The sequence below is a fragment of the Bidens hawaiensis genome, unplaced genomic scaffold (genome assembly GCF_021521415.1).
Source record: "Bidens hawaiensis isolate Kalapana, Puna unplaced genomic scaffold, B.hawaiensis_p1.1 tig00015188_1, whole genome shotgun sequence".
NCBI lineage: Eukaryota > Viridiplantae > Streptophyta > Magnoliopsida > Asterales > Asteraceae > Bidens > Bidens hawaiensis.
Window position 1 is genome coordinate 536,096 of NW_027492346.1, and position 18,518 is coordinate 554,613.

Consider the following 18,518-nt stretch of genomic DNA (forward strand, 5'->3'; position numbering starts at 1 on the left):
AAATATACAAAACATAAACTTTTTAGTATTGTTTTTATATTATTTACGTTCCAGTTTAATATTTGTGCGTAAGAACAAAACACAAACTTTTTAGTGTTTTTTTACATTATTTACGTTTCATATTTTTGCACGTAAACACGTCGGAACAAATGTGCGTGATTGAACGTTTTACATCTAATGCTCGTTAGGTTTAACAATCTCGATGCAAAGCACGGATCCGCCACCTTTAACACACAACTTGAACAAAAAAATTTAACATTACTTTTTCTTGGTTTTACGCCTCCCGCCACAACGCAGGCCTTAATACTAGTTTATATTAAGTTTTGAACTAACCAAATATAACCATCCAAGCTTGATTTATCAGATTTTGAGCTTATTATAATATTGTTGAAACTTACTCTTTTAATTCAAAAGCTCTTAACTTCTTAGATATTTTTAGTCAACTTACAGAAAAAGGTTTAAAAAGATATTTATTCATATATTTGCTGCATTCACATATTCAAACATACAACAAACCTTATCAGATACACAACTTACAAGCTGTCCCTACTTTTGACAGCTTAACTAAACATCCAAAACAGAAATTAACATTCTCCACACTCAAATTCAATAAAAACAGGCAAATTAAGCTTGAGGATTATTTCATTATTCATCCATTTCATAATCATCATCTATCTCCTCAATCTTCATCCTCTTCACAGCCTGTGCAGCATCACTGCGAGTCCCACCGTTCGCACTAGGAACTTGAATCAATAAATCAGTCTTCTGCCCTGTCGCAGCATTCACCAATCCACCATTCCGCACTACACTATAACTCAGCTCTTCACCATCCATTCCTGCATCTATATACACCGTCGAGTTCTCATCAATCTCTTCTCTAATTAACATCTTTGATAATTCAGTCACTACCCTCCTTTCCAGCCATCTCCTGATCGGACGGGCCCCATACACCGGATCATAACTCTTGTTTAATATAACATCTAAAGCTGCTTCTGTAACCCCCAAGGCAACGCCCCTATCAGCAAGGCGGACCGCCACATCCTTCAACTGAAGTCTAGCAACTTTTCTTAACTGATCATGAGAAAGCGGGTCGAAAACCACGATCTCATCAAGCCGGTTCAATAGCTCGGGTTTAAAGTGTCTTCTCACCTCTTGCATCACCATTTCCCGAGCTTTAACCATTGTGGTCTTCCCTGATAAGCCTTTCAACAGACATTCAGCTCCAAGATTGGAAGTCATGATGATGACCGTGTTTGTGAAGTCAATGGTACGGCCTTGACTGTCGGTCAACCTTCCATCATCCAGCATTTGAAGTAGAGTGTTGAAAACCGATTGATGAGCTTTCTCCACTTCATCGAATAATACAACACTGTACGGTCTTCTCCTCACGGCTTCTGTGAGTTGACCGCCTTCTTCATGACCAACATATCCGGGCGGTGCACCGATTAGTCGAGCCACAGAGTGTTGCTCCATGTATTCAGACATATCAATCCTTATCATAAGCTTTTCATCATCAAATAACTGCTCTGCGAGAGCTTTGGCAAGCTCGGTTTTACCAACACCAGTGGGACCCAAGAAGAGAAACGAACCGGTTGGCTGCTGGGCTCGTCCCAAACCGGCTCGAGACCTCAAAACCGCCTCGGCTACAGCACTTACCGCTTGATCTTGACCGACCACCCTCTGATGCAACCGGTCGGCTAGACCGATAAGCCTATCTTTCTCATTGGTCCCGAGTCTAGTCACCGGAATACCAGTCCACCTACTCACCACCTCAGCAATCTGGTCTGGTCCCACGGTCTCTGTCAGCATTACATTTTCATCTACAGTGCCTTCAATTCTTGCTATAGCAGTCTCCACTTCCTGAACTGCTCCATATTTCAAGTCTGCAGCTCTTGCTAAATCATATCTTCTTTCAGCTTCTTGTAAAGCCACCAACAGTTCTTCTCGTTTCTGTTTCAACCTGCGAATTTCATCAACGCGTTCTTTTTCCTTCTTGTATTTCATCATCAACGGTTGAAGTCTATCCCTCAAGTCATCAAGTTCTTTTTTCACCTGCAAAAATGGCACAAGTTAGCACAATATAGTTAAAATTAACAAAAAGACAGGAACGAATCTGCTATCAGCTTAAATAACTCACTTCAACAAGACGAGCTTTACTTGCTTTATCTTTTTCTTTCTCTAAAGCATGGAGCTCAACCTCCAACTGCATCCGTTTCCTTTCAAGATTATCAATTTCTTCAGGCTGGCTGTCCAATTGCACTCTCACATTCGCACATGCTTCATCCACGAGGTCAATAGCCTTATCCGGCAAGAAACGTGCTGCATACAGTTTCCAAAAAATTATTAGCCTACTACTATATAATTTCATAAGATCTGGTTCAAACCAATCAAAGAAATGAATCATACCAGTTATGTATCGACTAGAAAGTTGAGCTGCAACCACAAGAGCACGATCAAGAATCCGAACACCATGATGACCTTCATATCTTTCTTTCAATCCTCTAAGAATGCTTATGGTATCAGGAACACTCGGTTCAGCCACCAAAACCTGTTGAAACCGTCTCTCAAAGGCTGCATCCTTCTCCACATACTTCCTATACTCTTCCAAAGTGGTCGCACCAATGCACCGAAGCTGACCCCTAGCCAACATGGGCTTAAAAAGATTAGCAGCATCCATGGACCCTTCGGTTCGACCCGCTCCAAGAACAAGATGAATCTCATCAATGAATAATATCACCTTCCCTTCCGCTTCTTCCACTTCTTTCAAAACCGCTTTCAACCTCTCCTCAAACTCCCCTCTGTACTTGGCTCCAGCAACCAACGCCCCCATATCTAGCGCCACAACACGCACGTCACTAAGATTATTTGGCACATCACCTCTTAGAATCCTCTGTGCTAACCCTTCAACAACAGCAGTCTTGCCTACACCGGGCTCACCAATAAGAACAGGGTTATTCTTTGTTCTTCTTGATAGAATCCTAATCACTCTCCTGATTTCCTCATCTCTCCCGATTACAGGATCAAGCTTTCCGGCCTGCTCAACAAGATCACGACCGTAGGTTTTAAGAGCCTCGAAATTAGTATCTCCGGAAGCGCTTTCCACCTTCTTCCCCTCTTTACCTCTAAGCTTTTCGACTTCACCTTTCACCCGGGACGCGCTAACTCCAGCTTCTTTCAACAACTCCCCAATTTGTGAATCCTCAAGAAGTCCCAGAATCAACTGATCCACAGCTAAATGAGTGTCCCCACGGGATTTCTGCGAGCTTTGCGCACGACGGATCACTTTAATCAGAGAACTACTTGCTGGAACTTCATCTGGTGCAGGGGACTGAGAAGGAAGCCTTTTCAACGCTTGATTGAAAACCCTCTCAGCGGAATTAGCCGCCTCTTCACCACCGGCATTGCTAACTGCTTGCCTGAATATGCCATTAGGATCAGAGATCAAAGCAACCGCGATATGCAACGGTGTGAACTGTGCGTGGCCAGCGTTCATAGCGAGCTCATGGCCTGCAGCCAATGCCTCGTTTGTCTTGTGTGTGAACTTGTCAGGATTCATATCTGATAATAATATTAATGCCTATGTATAAACCTACAAACACAATAACAGTAAATTCAGTCTTATCTTCAATGAACATCATGAATAAACAGCATAACATATAATAAGCTTTAGTCTAGTTCATCAATTTAAAATTTAATAATAATTCAAAGAATGATATGCAATTGAAGATTAAGGAACGTAATGTTATTACCTTGAACAGCTAAATGAAATGAAATGAAATGATATGTTAGAGCGTGTGAAAACAATAACAATTGTTTTATTTAGCGAATTTAGAGATAGAATTGTAGATTTGTTTTGTATGTAGTTGACGAATGAATGATGAAGAGGACGAACTGAAGTGATTTATACATATTGTTAGGGGCCACGAGAGACATCTGGAACGAAACCGTTGTGTTATCTGGAACTTACCAGACATACATGTTCGAGAGTTTTCTGATTTTCTTGTTTTTAAGGATAATAATAAAGTTGCGTCCGTTATTTATTACCCTTATGGTTTCTAGATAGTACAAGATGAGTCCAAGAGATTTGAGAAAATACTATAAAAATTTCACTTCCTATATGATATCTTAAAGATTTGTAATGCATTTAGACTTTAGGGTTTTGATCAAATACAAATATTTTTTATTATGAGAAGTGTATAAATAACTAGAGTAATTATGTTAACATTAGAGTAGTTATTATTATTCTATAACTTTTGCACTATTTTATTTCTTATACGTAAATATTCTAGTTCAACACTCTAATTATTCTAGTTATTTGTATATATAATAGGTTAAATTTGTTTGTACTGGATCTCATCCCATGACTTTAAATGCAAAAATTTGTCGGCTTTAAGTTTTGTTGAGTTTAGGTATTAGTTTTAACTTTTCTACGGTGGTGTTAAATGTACCCTTTCTCTCTAGTTTTACTAAGTGTGTTCCTTACTTCAAGTTTTACATTAATACAATTCAAAAGAAATAATTTCGCATTTTGTTTTCTTTTATTTTCATTGTTACTTTAAAAAACGTTTTTCATTCTTTTTAAAGAGGTTTGTTTTTGTTTTCTATATATTACAAAAATAATTTAAAATTTTCAAATAACCAAAAACGTTTTATTTTGGATTATGCTTGTAACATTCGTTACTTTTCAAACCCGAAAATCCTACCCGTTTTTGAATTTTCGGTTTTTATTTTTAAACAAAAAGACACAATGATTTAATCTTTATTTTAATTTTTATCTTTAATATGAGTACCAATTGAAAAAACACAATGACCAAAAATCTATAACACAATGCGTAGAAAAACTCAATTAAAAAACACAATGGACAACTAAATAACACAATATTAAAAAACCCACAAACTTTTTTTATTTTTATATAACAATATGATATTCATATTAAAGATAAAAATCACTTGTAATTATGGTAAAAATAATTTTTAAAAAAATGTCGTATGAAAAAATTATAGACGTTTTAAAATGATGGAGGAATTGACATGTGTTTTGCATGTGGATAGAGAAAGTCATCATAAATGGGTTATTACCTTCATACTCTTCTCATTAATTTTAATTCTTAAATTAATCTTCTCAATCCAAATTAAGATCAATGGATAAAATTTCTTCTCACACTTCTTATTTTTGTCGTACTTTGTATTTTAGTCTTACCCTTAAAAGTAATAAGTTTTTGGTTTTAAGTTTGGTTGAGTTTGGGTATTAGTTTTATCTTTTTTACGGTGGGTGTTGTTAAATATATTCTTCTTTTATATGATTCTTCTTCTATAAGTAAAGTGTACTCTTCAAGTTTTACATTAATACGATTTAATTTTACTTTTTATTCTTTTTTTTTTACATTTTGTATTCTTTAATTATCATTATTATTTAGAAAAAAAACGCTTTTTTTCCTTTTCAAAGAAGTTTTGTTTTTTATATATTATAAAAAAAAGTTATTTTTTTCAAATAACCAAAAATATTTTTTATTTTTCTCTAAATGTTTTAATATTTTTAGAGTATTATATTAAAAATACTTTTAGAAATAATTTATATATAAAGAAAATGGTATTGCTTTTTAATAGAATAAAAAAATATAACAATATACGACTTGATCAACGAGTTTTGTTCTTTTCACATGAGATTAAGCTAATGCATCCGAACCTAACAAAAAAATCAAATTGTTTTGAATTCTTTTTATGAGACAAAAGGCATATGATAAAATAAAAATTAGCAAAACCTAATTTTATCATTGTTATAAAGACGCTATTTTTTAAAAAAATACATTTTATAAATAATAAAAAAACAATTTCTATTATTTCGTTAGAGAAGCCATTTTTAGTTTTTTTTTTTTTGTTAACTAAAAAGACGATTCTTTATTTAGTTCTAAATTTTTTTGTATAAAATAGGTTATAAAACTCTTAAAAGTCATTGAGTTTTCTTCATTTTTTTATTTTCTTTCTTTATATCAAGCGACTCGTATCCTCCTTCTGTTCAAAACACTTAATTTTATTTAGAGCATCACTTTAAGCTAAATTTTACATCTATCAACTACAATAATATATAGGGCCTGATTAGAAAAATTGAACTATATGTAAAATGAATAGTTTGCAAAGAAAAAATGAGAAAGAAAAAGAACTATATGTAGAATGAATAGTTTGCAAAGAAAAAAGAGAAAGAAAAAGAACATCAAGTCTCTAAGTTGTTCTATAGGGGGGCATCGAATCCTCTCTATCATGCCACGCCTGCGTCACATGAGCACTAGGGGCATCAAAATCCTTCTACACATATATATGTATGTGTGTGTATGAGAGGGAGACAAACACATGGCCCCACCACCACTTCCTTGACGCCCATCGTTATGAAGCCCCCATCGTCATATTACCCATTATTATTTTTATTTTTATTTTAAATTGTCTTTTGACTCTTTGTAACCTTAATATCTAATGAGTAATGACCAACCCAGATCAACACAGTGGGTGGTCCTAGAGCCTTTGATCTTTTCAAAGCTTCTTGTTCTTCTACATTCACAACAACAATGGCTTCTCTGGTTCTTCTTATGCTCATTTTCTCCATGGTTTCTCACTCAAGTATGTAAGCATTTCTTTTTTTGATTTATATGTACTTTAAGTTTCTAGCTCACAATAAATCTTTGTTCATGCACCACCAAGAAAATAGAAAATATATCTCTCAAGCCATAAAAAATCAAACCTGCTGGAAATGATTGCTAAATCCATTATATTTTTTGATATTGTAACTTGTATATATTGCTACAGTGAAAATAGTGCATTGATCGAGCTGGTATAAAAATCCTATATTTCTTTCTTGAGTTAAGTGCCATTTTATTACCTGTGGTATGTTTGATTACGCAACTTAGTACCATTTTTGAATTTTATGCAAATGGCTACTTCACATTTCTAAAACTTGCCATTTTAGTACATTTTTCTAACCTCGTTAATTTTTGCTCGTTAAGTCAGGGGTAAATTGGTAATTTCATTTATTTTTAATCAAATACCCCTTTGTTAAAGTTTTGTGTTGTTTCTAAACATTTCAAAACCCTATGGACTAATTGTGTCAACTCCTTAAACTAAACAATCCCCAACCCCTTTCTCTCCCGTTTTCCCCGACGGCCAAACATTCCCGCCGCCGGAAACCCGGCTCCTCTCCAGCCATGCAAGGATAGGCTTGTTAATCGTTGATTATTAATTCAAACGCAATACGAATGTATTCAGAGGCCAATTACAATCATTAATTTACATCTTTAACAAATCATTGATTGGATGGAACAAACATGAAACCACCACTTAATAATAATCAATCAGAACCTTACAAAAGTTAAATCGAACCTTATAAAACCCCTTAGCATACTTGTCTGTGGATTTCGAACACCAATGCCCTCAATTTTTCTCAACACCCTCTGTATGACCAAATCAGGACTCGCCGTCGCGACCTAAACTCCGAACAAGCCTACTACCCATCAATTCGACATCACCCAGGTATCATTTTATGTTCAATCAACTCAACCTATCACCGTGGTGTAACACCCTCTGCCAACTTCCATGAACGTGGGCATTTCATCAATCAATTAGGGAATTTGAAAACTAGGGTTCTTGAGGATTGGGGAAATTTAGAAGTACCTGTGTATATATTTAATATAAAGCAAACTTTTGATTTGTTAAATAAATAATATAAATGAAATTACCATTTTACCCCCAACTTAACGAGCAAAAATTAACGAGGTTAGAAAAAGGTACTAAAATGGCAAGTTTTAGAAATGTGAAGTAGCCATTTGCATAAAATTCAAAAACGGTACTAAAATTGCGTAATCAAACAAACCACATGTACTAAAATGACACTTAACTCTTCTTTCTTTGTTTTGTGGGAAATTGCTAATTTTGGTATTGTACATATCAACGACAATAAGATACATGATGTTCACACTGATACATATCGCGGCTGCTTTGATCTCCGACCCGAACGACATATTCTGGCAAGCAATTAGCAATGCAGGTGGTGCAGATGCATCCAATTTAGCTGGCATGGTTTTTAATCAAGCAAATACCTTTATAATCAAAACGGTGGATCAGCTTATTTTAGGTCTTCTAGAAGATTCCCTAGTCGGGGTCTGTTAAAAAAAGCTAAAGTTAGTACACCTGGAGTGAGAACTGGAGTACAAAACCTTAAAATTGCAAATACTACTTTGCAGGCTCTTAAAACCTATGATCGTGATCTTGTGGAGCAAGCGGGAAAGCTTGATCCAGTGATTGGGCGAGACGAGGAAATTAGGAGAGTGATCAGGGTTCAGTCAAGAAGAACAGAGAACAACCCTGTTCTTGAGCCCTATGTGGGCAAGACCGCGGTTGTTGAAGGTTTAGCAAAGAGGATAATAAGAGATGATGTACCCAACAATCTTAGCAACACACGTGTTGTGGCGTTGGATATGGGTGCGTTGGTTGCTGGAACCAAATGCAGAGGGAGGGGGTTGAGGAGAGGGTGAAAGCGGTTTTGAAAGAAGTGGAAGAAGCACAAGGGAAGGTGATATTATTCATTGGTGAGATTCATCTTGTTCTTGGAACTGGTCGAACCGAAGGGTCCATGGATGCTGCTAATCTTTTCAAGCCTATGCTGGCTAGGGGTCAGCTTAGGTGCATTGGAGCAACCACTTTGGAAGAGTATAGGAAATATGTGGAGAAGGAATATGCAGCATTTGAAAGACGGTTTCAACAGGTTTTGGTGGTTGAACCGAGTGTTTCCGACACTAAAATATGTTGCGTAAAAATCAGTCCCTAATGCATCAGCAACTAAAAAAACAGTCCCAATTACCAAGTATTTGAGACTAAAACACAAGTCTTTAATAGTTTAGTCCTAGTCTCTAATATGTTCCTTCTCAGTTAGAGACTCATTATCGGTCACCATTCATTTAACTAATTTTTCGGTACATATTTGGGACTGAAATTCAGTCGTTAATAAATTTTCACAACAACCTTATATTTCCTAGACACATTTGGGACTGAAATTTAGTCTTAGATAAGATGTCAAAGTATTGGCAACTGATTATCAGTCACTAACATCAGGCATATAAAACCCAGTCCCTAATATTATCAGTGACTGATAAATCAATCCTAGATACCATGTATTCGAGACTGATATATTAGTCCCTAAAAATTTAGTCCCTGATGGTCACTTTTCTTGTAGTGATATACATCAGACAGTGTTAGCTTGTTGAAGTCTTTCGTCTTCTTAATAGCTGCAACATTCATATCCCAACTTTGAGGCAATGAGTTCACCAACTTGTTGTTTGTTTCAGCAGCTGTTAAATTGATGCTTGCAGATCTCATCTCAGTCACAAGAGCTATGAACCTATGAAGCTGAGTTTCTAAAACATGATTAAACATATTAAATTTTTGTCGTAGCAGATCTTGTCGACTTCTCTTCATGTCTTCATTCCCTTCATACACCTCAATCAATGCTTCCCACAGTTCCTTAGCAGATTGCAGTTCTCTAAAACCTAGGGCAATCTCAGGTAAGAGTGCCATAGTCAAAGTTGAAAGTGTCTTTTCATCCTCTTCTATTTAACAAGATCATCATCATCATACATCGCAACAGGTTTCACAGCAATTTCCGTAGAATTCTTACGTTGGTAAGTGATGACTTGGGGACCCCTAACTATGCTTATCCAAATTTTGGCATCTTTCATCTTAACATATTTCTCGAATCTAAATTTCCACTCGCTAAACCCCCCATGAGACAGCAGACGGGGTAAGCGAGTAGTGGTTCCCATAATGGAGTCCAGTTCTTAATGAAGAGAAGCATTGGATGATACATTAGTACTAATTATATGATCCATTTCATTTTAGTAAGTCCAAATGTTTTATAGTCCAGGAACCAAAACCCAAGTAAGGTCTATCAGGCCCAAATTTAAATTACAGTATGCGTTGAACGAGAACCAATCGTTGACCGAGAACAGAGAGCGTTGACCGAGAACCCACAATTTTGACCGAGAATGATCAAAAGTGATGAAGAACTCCCGGTTTTAGCCGAGAACACTAATTGGAAGCCGAACGATCTAGTCTGGCCGAAATCACTAGATCTTGGCCGAAAACCCTTATTTTTTGGCAAAGAGCTCTTGTTTAATAAGCAAAAACTAAGAAACACAACCGAGAACATCCAAAACGCGTTTGACATGCTTACTTTGGTAACAACTAAATCCCTAATTTTATGGGATTCAAATTGTTTCCAAGGATAATGAGATCCTTGACCAAACCAGAAAATCTCCTTCTTCTCCGATCAGAACCTCGCCGGAAAAACACACAAACACCACAAAAACCTCGAGATCTCGAATCTTGTTAATATCAAACCGAGCCTTGAATGGTTCAAAAGGCTCTCATACCAATTGTAAGTCCCGAAACCGGATCTAAGCAATATGATATCAACAAACCAACGTTATTGCGGATAATAACGTAGGGTGATTCAAGACAATTAATAACAATACGTAAAGAACACAAGATCTTGCTTCAAAACACACGTTGTATTAATTTCGGGTGCTTAAGCAGTAGGTTACACAAACTCGTTCACCACGGTAACAAATATGAACGGTCATCCCCAACCCAATACATGTTATCTATATATATAGGGAAACAAACAACCTAGCCCAACAAAGCCCAAGCCCATCGAGATCCTTTTAGATGACCTCGGTTTACATACCCAAACACTCAGACATAAAATACATCAAAATGAACTAAGTACAAACCACTAAATGTAGACCCAACAACGCCCCGACAACCTAGGACAATCATAACTAGTCCTTGGTTGTTAGTTGTACCATATACGCCGCGTATAGCACTGTACGCGACGAAAAGAGTATAATATATAAGACAAAAGTGTACCCTATACACTACACATAGTGTTCTACACTTCGTATTTAGGGGTGTCTGGGGTGTCCACAGTAAGACACTTTGGCCTTTAGTAAATCAAATTACCATATATTTGATGTTTAGTTTTTCTCTCTTAGACCATCTACATAATCCAATTTTTAATAATGATATTAGAGCATTCCTAGCCTGTCCTCCATCCATATATCTATAATTACACTAAAAAACACTACATATCTGATATCTCTCTCCTATTCAATGAAATAATATTTTTTATACCTTTATCATTACAGTTTTCTCTCTTCTTTACTCAAAATTAATTCAACAAATATTAAAAATTAAATATGGGCAAACAAAGTTTTCTCAAGATTTACAAAAAATCACTACATTTATCTCTTCACCATATAATTTACACTCACAACCACACCCTATAATTACAAATTCCCCTCACATAATTATAAAAGACGGCTTAAGAATACTCTTAGGGGCGTAACTCGGGTACCAAAATCCGGTAGCATATTTTTGGTTCTCCTACCCGAGTATTGTGTACGTTGTAATTAAAAAGGTAATGTGGCCATTATATGGGTCATTTTCAATAATAATAATAATAATAATAAATTTTACCACTATAAATATTAATCAATCTAAATTAAAAGTTATACACCAAAAGATATACACATTTTCCAACGGTATTTCTACGCTTTTACATCAATGGATTTTGAAAAATCAATGGGTGGTTCAAGCCGAAAAACCTATGATTATGATTTCCATTTGTTCTATCTACACCAGGGATGAGTTGAAAACAGTACATTATAGACATTGATCCTGAAAATTATAGATCAATACATTATAGACATCGAAAACACTACATTATCTGAAAATTTGAAATATTTGATACTGGTACCAAAATATTCATTCTAGTATCAGTATCGATTTAGTACCTGTATTTCGTGCAAAATTCGGGATATACAGGTAAGTACCAGTACCAAAAACTCAAAATTTGGTACCGATTTAGTATCGACGGTACTAAATCGATACCAAATTCGATACCGGTACTGAAAACGCTCATACCTAACCTACACAACTTAATTCAATCCAAAATTTCACTAAAACATTATACTACACCATATTATAAAAAAAATCTCAAGAAATCCATTTTTCACAAAACTTATTTCGACATGTTAAAAAGAACTAAATGAGACTGCGTATTTATCATTCAAAAAGTATCTAGATATTGTAAGTCATTAAAGAAAACTTCAGTTATACGTAAAATCAAGTTTGCAAAAAGAAAAAAAAATGAAAATCAAATATTAGTCAATGAGGGTGTGCCAAGAAAAGTCAAATCAAAGGTTTCATTCAACCTTGTTGATTGGTCCTGGTTGCTCCAATTTTGCCCATTATTTAAAAATTGTTATTTCAAACCTAACGAATTAACTGACCAACACGGTCTACACATTGGGTGGTGCTAGAGCTCTATCTCTCTCTTCATCTTTTCCAAGCTTCTTTCCACATTCATAACAATGGCTGCTCTAGTTCTCTGATCATTTTTTCCATGGTTTCTCACTCAAGTAAGCATTTCAAAAAAGAAAAACTCTTAATCCAGTTTGACTTGTGCATACTGCTGCAGCTGAAAACAGTACATTATAGACATTGATATTGGCGGAGCGTTAATTGAGCCGATAAAAGAAATCCTAAATTTCTTTCTTTGTTTCTGGGAAAACACATCAACCACAATGACAAGCATGGATATGTTGATTTTAAGTCTTCTCCAAGATGCCCTAATTAGAGATCGGTCGGAAGAAGTCGGTGTTGGTGCATCCATGGTGAGCACTAACTGTACCGTACCCGTATCAGTATCCGTACATGTACCTGAAAGTAACCGTACCAAAAATCGGTAAATCTGGTATCCATACCCATACCAAATTTTATGGTACGAGTACTTTAGGTACGGTACTCGCTTTGGTACCACTTTATTCATTTTTTTCAACAAAATTTGGTATCGATAATAGTATGGTAGCGACAATCAATTATCTATAATACCAAACCGTAATACAACAACCAAAACGGTAATACCACAATCAATACATTATATGAAAACTAAAAATGAAACAAATCAACCATAATATAAATTTCATTCACAATCAAGTAATGAATACCAAAACGTACATAGGAACACTAATTAGACAGAGTAGATATTTAAAGAATACAACTTATTCGAGGGTTACCGTTTTTAATAGTCGTTTAACAAATATTAATCATATTAACAAGTAAACAAATAAAATATAGCGGAAGACAAAACTAATAACCACCATATCCGGTTACAAACGATACGAGTACGAGATTTAAACAACCAAATAACATTAAACGTAAATAACAGTATTTAAATTGTATCTCGGTTACGAATAACCAGTAGAGACACCAAGGAGTAACAAGCGGACCTAGGAGACGACACAACAAAATCCGATGACGGCAACGGCTGCGGACGGCGGCGGCAGGAGTCGCAAATAGCAGCAGCAGACAACAGCAGCGGCACCGGCAGTGGCTGGCAGCTGCGGTGACCGGAATCCGGCAGTGGCGGAGCCGGCAGGGTGGCGGCGCCGGAGCAGGGTGGCGGTGGTGGCGGTATGTAGGTGATGGTGGCTAGGGTTTTAGTGTTAAGTGAATATGTTAGATAATATGATAAAGATATAATATATTTATAGAAAGGGATTAGGGTTTAATCCTCCATTAAACCTAATGGGCTTCGAGCTCAATCACCACACTAGCCTTTGTCCACCAATAATCTCATTTAATTGTGTCTAGCCTAGTTAACTATTTAAGTGGGCTTGATGTTCGTTATCCTCGGTGTAACTCTCTCGGGTCACAACCGGGTCAGCTCGCGTTGACTTGACCCGAACCGTACATATTTCCAACACCACCGACTTGTACAATGAGAACACGAGGCATGGAGGGGATATACAAACTAGAACGCTTCCTAAATTTCCACATCTAATCTATCATACCTATTCCCAATAACCCCATACACACCTTATCAATACCAATATACCATAATGTTCGAATGTTATGACTAACGAGTACAATGCTCTAATTGAAAATGAGACTTGGGAAAAATTTTCCACGTCAACCACATATGAACGCCATACGTAGCATGTGGTTGTTTAAACATAAATTGTAAGCATATGGCAGTTTGGAAAGGTACAAGGCATGACTCGTATGTGAAAGTCAGTTACAATAGGTGGGCATAGATTGTGGAGAAATGTTTAGTCCTGTGGTAACCCTATCATGATTCAGACAGTTTTGTCAATAGCACTTTGCAAATTTTGGCCAGTCATCAATTGGACGTGAGAAGCACTTTTCTACACGACTTGTTGAATGAAAAGTTTACATGCATCCATTAAGTTTCAGGGATAAACGATTCCCAAATCATGTGTTATCTCTTAAAAACTCTCTCTACGGTCTCAAGAAAGCCCCTCGAGCGTGGTATCAATAGTTCACGGATTATGTTCTCACCATGGGGTTTTAACAAAGTCTGTGTGACACGTCACTTTTCACCTTTCATAAAGCCAATTAGATCGCTTATCTTTTACTATATGTAGTTGACATACTATTGGTAACCTTCTCTTCAACCTTTAGGCAGAGCCTCCTGAAATGCCTTGCAACTGAATTTTTCATGAAAGACCTTGGATCCTTACCTACTTCTTGGGTATCTCAGTAAATGGAATCGGTAACACCATGTTTCTCTCACAGAAAGTATATACACAATATATTCTCAAGCGTGCAGGTATGGAATCTTGTAAGCCGATTGCCACCCCGGTTAATACTAACAGTAAGCTCGGCGCAACCTCGAGTCATATGTTCACCTATCCGACTTTGTATTGAAGTCTCGCAGGCACGTTACAATATTTGACACTTACAACCCGATATCACATAAGCGATACAGCAAGTGTGCATGTACATGCACTCCCCACGGTCAGATCATTAGGATGCGTTAAAACGTATACTTAAATACTTTCAGGGGACGGTCGATTATGGCCTTACATTAGGACCTTCATCCTCTTCGTTCATGCTCGCTTATACAGATGTTGATTGGGCGGGTTGCCTAGACACCGGCCGCTCCACTTCAGGGTACTGTGTTTATCAGAGGGCGTCTCTGAAAATTTAAATACCTCGGTCGAGCAAAAAAAAAAAGGCCCACAGGCCTTAACGAAAAACGAAAAATATAAGCTAATATTTATAAACGACAATTAATGTTATTACAATAAACATAACAAAAATATATTATTAACTTAATACCCTAATTTTTGAAACACTAATAGATTAATTGCCGAAATGGTATGTTGTTGAATAAAAAATTGTTAAGTTAAGGGTGAAGTATAATTAAAACAAAACTAAAAGGGGTGAGTGCGTAAATAATAGATTTAATTATGAAATAAAGTACAGGGGACATTTTTGCCATTTCTTAAAACCTGAATTTTGAATCATCTTCATCCTTAAACCTGTTGAATTTCCGACGTATTTTTTCGACAAGGCTAAGTTTCCGGCGAGTTTTAAACACCACAATTATCTACCAAATCGACAAATTTATGATGTCGTTTGATTCAAGATCTTTCACCAATAAATATATATATACATAAAAAAGGTCTTGGCCCCCAAAAATTACGTGCCCCGGTCGAAGGTGCGGCTCGCACACCCCCTGGGCCTGCGTCACTTTATTTGGGCGATAACCTCATCTCATGGTCATCCAAGAGACATGCCACCATATCTCCTTCGAGCGCCGAAGTAGAATATCGCGGCGTTGCGAACCTTCTAGTCGAAATTTATTGGCTCCGCAAACTGCTCCTCGGACTTCATAATCCTCTCTCACGTGCCACTCTTGTTTATTGTGACAATGTGAGTGTCATCTACCTTTTAAAAACCTGCTTCAACACCAACGAACCAAGCGTATTGAGCTAGACGTCCTCATCGTTCACGAACAAGTACAACGAGGACAAATGCGTGTTCTCAGTGTTCCATCACGGTATCAAGTGGCTGACATTTTCATAGGACTACTGTGTGCTCTCTTGGAAGACTTTCAGGCTAGTCTGAGCATTCGATTCACTTCTGCTTTGACTACTAGGGTGTAATAGAAATAAAAACAATATCATTAATTGATATTATATTATTTAGTTATATTGTAATCAAAATAGTTGATTCTATGTGATATGGATACCATCCTAACCAAAATTACCTAGCAACTATTTATACACATTGAATAAACAAAGCATGAAATCATGAATACTCTAATTCTAATACTTACAATTGCGGATACAAATTTGCAGGCACTTCAAACCTACGGTCGTGATCTCATGGAGGAAGCGGAAAAGATTGATCCTGTGATCGGGCGAGACGAGGAAATTAGAAGAGTGATTAGGGTTCTATCCAAAAGAACAAAGAACAACCCTGTTCTTATTGGGGAGCCTGGTGTGGGCAAGACTGCTATTGTTGAAGGTTTAGTAAAGCGAATAGTAAGAGGTGATGTACCCAAAGATCTTAGTGACGCACGCGTTGTGGCGTTGGATATGGGGGCATTGGTTGCTGGAACCAAATACAGAGGGGAGTTTGAGGAGAGGTTGAAAGCGGTTTTGAAAGAAGTGGAAGAAGCCGAAGGGAAGGTGATATTATTTATTGATGAGATTCATCTTGTTCTTGGAGCGGGTCGAATAGAAGGGTCCATGGATGCTGCAAATCTTTTGAAGCCCATGTTGGCTAGGGGTCAGCTTAGGTGCATTGGTGGAACTACTTTGGAAGAGTATAGGAAATATGAGGAGAAAGATGCAGCCTTTGAGAGACGGTTTCAACAGATTTTGGTGGCTGAACCGAGTGTTCCAGACACCATAAGCATTCTTAGAGGGTTGAAAGAGAGGTATGAAGGCCACCATGGAGTTCGAATCCTTGATCGTGCTCTTGTGGTTGCAGCTCAACTTTCAAGCCGTTACATAACAAGTATGATTCATTTCTTATAAAATATTTAGTAGTGGTTGAACACATGTATTAGATTATTAGGTGTTATTTTCTAGCGGTTAAACATAGGTATTAGATTACTAGGTGTTAGTTTCATTTAGCCCGCATGCCCAAGTTATGTTTCTAATTTCAAGTCTTTTATATATTGAGGGTTTCTACTCTGTTGTAAGTACAAACTTTATCCAAGATATAATCACTTATATAAATTTGTTGGAATTTGTATGCAGCACGTTTCTTGCCAGATAAGGCTATTGACCTTATGGATGAAGCATGTGCAAATGTGAGGGTGCAATTAGATAGCCAACCTGAAGAAATTGATAATCTTGAAAGAAAGCGGGTACAGCTAGAGGTTGAGCTTCATGCTTTAGAGAAGGAAAAAGACGAAGTGAACAAAGCTCGTCTTGTTGCAGTGAGTTCTTTTAAGTCTTTTGCTTAATTTTAACTATAGTGTGCTGACTTTTGTAGGTGGAAAAAGGACTTGAGAGGTAGACTTGAAGCACAAATGAGGGCATATAAGAAGGAAAAAGAATGTGCTGAAACAATTCGCTGGTTAAGACAGAAACGGGAAGAACTTTTTGGGGCATTACAAGAAGCAGAAAGAAAACGTGATAGTTCAAGAGTTGCAGGTTGCATCAGCGAGTTGTGGGCCAAGATCAAGCGGTTGGGGCTGTAGCCGAGGCGATTTTGAGGTCGCGTGCTGGTTTGGGACGAGCCCAGCAGCCAACCGGTTCGTTCCTCTTCTTGGGTCCCACTGGTGTTGGGAAAACAGAGCTTGCTAAGGCTCTTGCAGAGCAGTTATTTGATGATGAAAAGCTTATTATAAGGATTGATATGTCTGAGTACACGGAGCAACATTCAGTGGCCCGACTAATCGGTGCTCCACCCGGATATGTTGGTCATGAAGAAGGCGGTCAACTTACAGAAGCCGTGAGGAGAAGACCTTACAGTGTTGTATTATTTGATGAAGCTCATCAATCGGTTTTCAACATCCTACTTCAAGTGTTGGATGATGGAAGGTTGACCGACGGTCAAGGCCACACCGTTGACTTCACAAATACAGTCATTATCATGACTTCTAATCTTGGAGCTGAACATATGTTAAAACGGGCTGTCAGGGAAAACCGCAACGGTCAATGCTCATGAAATGGTGATGCAAGAGGTGAAGAGGCACTTTAAACCTGAGCTGTTGAATAGGCTTGATCAGATAGTGGTGTTCCATTCACTTTTGAATGTGGAGTTAAGAAAAGTTGCAAAACTTCGGTTGAACGATGTGGCGGTTCGCCTTGCTGATAGAGGCCTGAGGGGTGTGGGGCTTCAACGGGGGCGCTAGAGTCCTTCCGCTCGCGCCCCCAGGCACTAACACCACACCACCAGGGCGCTAGCGGGGGCGCTAACGCGGAAAACAATGCAGGCGTGAGCCAGTTAGCGGGAGAAGAGAGAGGGCTGCACAACTTTTGATGGTTTTTTGACTGTTGGGAGCCGAACAAACCAAAAAAAAAAATATATTTTTCCTATATAATTATACCCAATTTCACCCATTTTTATACCAAAACTTCAAACCTTCACCCAAAATCAATTCATCTTCTCAACTTTTTTTTTAAAAAAAATGGCTGGAAATTGGTTCC

General features: G+C 37.3%; 1 protein-coding gene and 2 pseudogenes across 2 annotated transcripts; 2 read left to right on the forward strand and 1 right to left on the reverse strand.

Moving 5' to 3' along the window:
* Positions 1 to 474: 474 nt before the first annotated feature.
* On the reverse strand, positions 475 to 3,622 carry LOC143548512 (chaperone protein ClpB1-like). The gene is made up of 3 exons (XM_077039652.1): positions 2,407 to 3,622; positions 2,138 to 2,319; positions 475 to 2,052 (listed from the first exon to the last, which is right to left on the reverse strand). Exons 1-3 carry the CDS (start codon positions 3,554 to 3,556, stop codon positions 646 to 648), a joined length of 2,739 nt encoding a protein of 912 aa, XP_076895767.1. The 5' UTR covers positions 3,557 to 3,622; the 3' UTR covers positions 475 to 645.
* A 4,328-nt stretch (positions 3,623 to 7,950) lies between these two features.
* On the forward strand, positions 7,951 to 8,812 carry LOC143548504 (chaperone protein ClpB1 pseudogene; annotated as a pseudogene).
* A 3,715-nt stretch (positions 8,813 to 12,527) lies between these two features.
* Positions 12,528 to 18,223, forward strand: LOC143548505 (chaperone protein ClpB1-like; annotated as a pseudogene). Its single transcript, XR_013137963.1, has 4 exons — positions 12,528 to 12,716; positions 16,212 to 16,875; positions 17,121 to 17,316; positions 17,359 to 18,223. The product of XR_013137963.1 is annotated as a chaperone protein ClpB1-like (transcript).
* The last annotated feature ends 295 nt before the right edge of the window (positions 18,224 to 18,518 follow it).